This window comes from Aplysia californica, unplaced genomic scaffold (assembly GCF_000002075.1).
Source record: "Aplysia californica isolate F4 #8 unplaced genomic scaffold, AplCal3.0 scaffold00792, whole genome shotgun sequence".
In the NCBI taxonomy this organism is placed as follows: Eukaryota; Metazoa; Mollusca; class Gastropoda; order Aplysiida; family Aplysiidae; genus Aplysia; species Aplysia californica.
In genome coordinates, this window is record NW_004798062.1 from 339484 (window position 1) to 341878 (window position 2395).

The window sequence follows — 2395 nt, forward strand, 5'->3', positions numbered from 1 at the left end:
TCTATCTATCTATCTGTCTGTCTGTCTGTCTGTCTGTCTGTCTGTCTGTCTGTCTGTCTGTCTGTCTGTCTGTCTGTCTGTCTGTCTGTCTCACCTGTCCGGCGACACACTCCTCTGATGTCCAGTGGGCACGTTCAACAGCGGGAGCTCTGACCTTGTCGAAAGGTCACCCTGCTTCTGGGCAAATACGACCTTGACCTTTCCCCCTGGAAGGCCATCACCACCACCAACACCTCCTCCTCCTGCCTCTCCTCTTCCTCCGGCTCCTCCTCCTCCACCTCTTCCTCTTTCACCTCTCGTCACCCCCTGGACCCTAAAGCTCTCCTCTTCTTCCTCCGCGTCTTGGAAGCGCAAGTGGTTGCTGTTGTTGTTGTTGTTGTTATTGCTAAGGCTATTGCTGCTGCTGCCACAGTAAATGTCGTGATGTTGCGTGGCGTGCGTGTCGGCCCCGAGGCACCAAGGGGAGGGGTTCGGATCTCTCTCCTCCTCCTCCACCGCAGCAAAGACGGATGACGAAGAGGAAGCGGAGGGGTCCGCTGCGTTTTCGAGGGCGTCTCTTCTTGTTGCAGTGTTGTTGTTGTTGTTGTTGTTGCTGGTGCTGGTGCTGCTGCTGGTGGTAGTGGTGACACGTGTACTTGAGGCTGCAGCTGCAGCTTGTGTTGACGCACTCGTTGCTGTTGTTGCTGTCGTTGCTGTGTTGGTGTCTGTCGTGGTAGGTGTGAATGTGGATGTGGATGAGGATGACGTGGCAGATGATTGCTCGGCGGATGAGGCGACCTCGTCGTCTGCACAAGCGCTGCTGCAGGTGTCGCTGGCGAAGGTGACTTTGCGACGCTCGCTAACGCTCTGGGAACCTCTGCTATCGCCCTGAGGAACGGTCATTATACCCGCATGCTGACGTCACACGAATACCACGCAACGGGCTGTTGACCTTTAAACTTGTTGACCCTTTGACTTTTAAACTTGGTGATCTTTGGGGATCTTTGACTCTTTGATCGTTTTACTCAGTCGACTATCTTTGACCTCTCACCTCAGTTTGTTGATATTTGGAGTGTGTCACTTTCAAGTCCTACTTATTGACTCCCCTTGTTTTTTCCCCCTGTCTGTCTGTCTATTTGCCCTTCTTTCTGCCCCAGAAACTAAATGGTCGTAATTTTGTGATTTTGTGTCTATGTGTTTCTCTTTACTCAAACCTCAAAACCTCAGACCTATTGCGATGGGTTTGTCAGCGTCGCGGGAAGGGAATGGGGTTGGTCTTTCTGAGGACGCAGTTTCTGATTGGACGCCTTCTATCTTCCTATTTGCTGGGTTATGATGTTGGGCGTGGCGTAGCTACCTGAGGAGGCAGTCGCTGACTGGACGACTTCTGGGGTCACAGACTGTCTCCTGATTGACCGGCTTGTGCTTCTGGGCGGAGACTAGCGTTGTGAGAATGATGACAATATTTACGAAGACTGCTTCTAATTCGCTTTTCGATAGAGTTACTGTTCAAGTGCGTTTCTTCTGTCGAAATATCAGCCACTGGATGGCTACAATCTACAAAATAACGATCTGAGGATGGTGGTCGTCGAGTCGAAGAATCTGGGTCTGTTGAGTTGGTAGCTCGTCTGACGTCGTCTCAGAAGGTTCGGGTTCCCATCGTTTACTGTATATCTTTGGGTGAAGCTTCACTGCAACGAAAAAAAAGGTAAGCAAGAAGGATGAGTGATACAAAAGATAAATAATAATAGTTTTGTTTCGTTTGTAATTTCGCACACACGCTTAATGCTCTTCTCTGGTGCCATCGGTGGTCTTGTGGTTGGGCTACCACCAGGCGTGAAATTGCGGGTTTGGGGATTCGCAATATAGGCGCAACGTTGTGTCTTTGGAACAAACGCTTTACTCGAGTCTTTGTTTCATTTGAATCGGTTCTATGGATACTAAATTCAGACTTCCCGAATCTTATTTTATAGCCTTGCAGTGCTGTAAGGGGTCTACAAAAATTTAGTTAATTAGTGTTATGTAAGACTCAAATATGACACTTTAATTAATTTATGTTGATAGCATTGTAAAATGAAATACTCTTTCATCTTTCTTCCTTTCTCTCTTTCTTTCTTCCTTTCTTTCTTTCTTTCTTCCTTTCTCTCTTTCTTTCTTCCTTTCTTCCTTCCTTTCTTTCTTCCTTCCTTTCTTTAATTCTTTCTTTCTTTCTTTCTTTCTTCCTTCCTTCCTTCCTTCCTTCCTTCCTTCCTTCCTTCCTTCCTTTCTTTCTTTCTTTCTTTCTTTCTTTCTTTCTTTCTTTCTTTCTTTCTTTCTTTCTTTAATTTCCTCTGTTTTTTTGTCTGAGTATAATATACAAAGATTTAGAGGTGTCGAGGACCGTTAGCTCAAGCGTTTGGGTGTGTGTTCAGGGAGG

At 46.9% G+C, this 2395-nt stretch overlaps 1 protein-coding gene across 1 annotated transcript in view; it reads right to left on the reverse strand.

The window, feature by feature from the left end:
• Positions 1-1696, reverse strand: part of LOC101864563 (serine-rich adhesin for platelets-like) — a 24648-nt gene extending 22952 nt beyond the window's left edge. The window contains exon 1 of the mRNA XM_035972678.1: positions 95-1696. Within this exon, the coding sequence (XP_035828571.1) occupies positions 95-882 (788 nt within the window). The 5' untranslated portion in view covers positions 883-1696. The remainder of the gene's footprint in view (positions 1-94) is intronic.
• Positions 1697-2395: the final 699 nt, after the last annotated feature.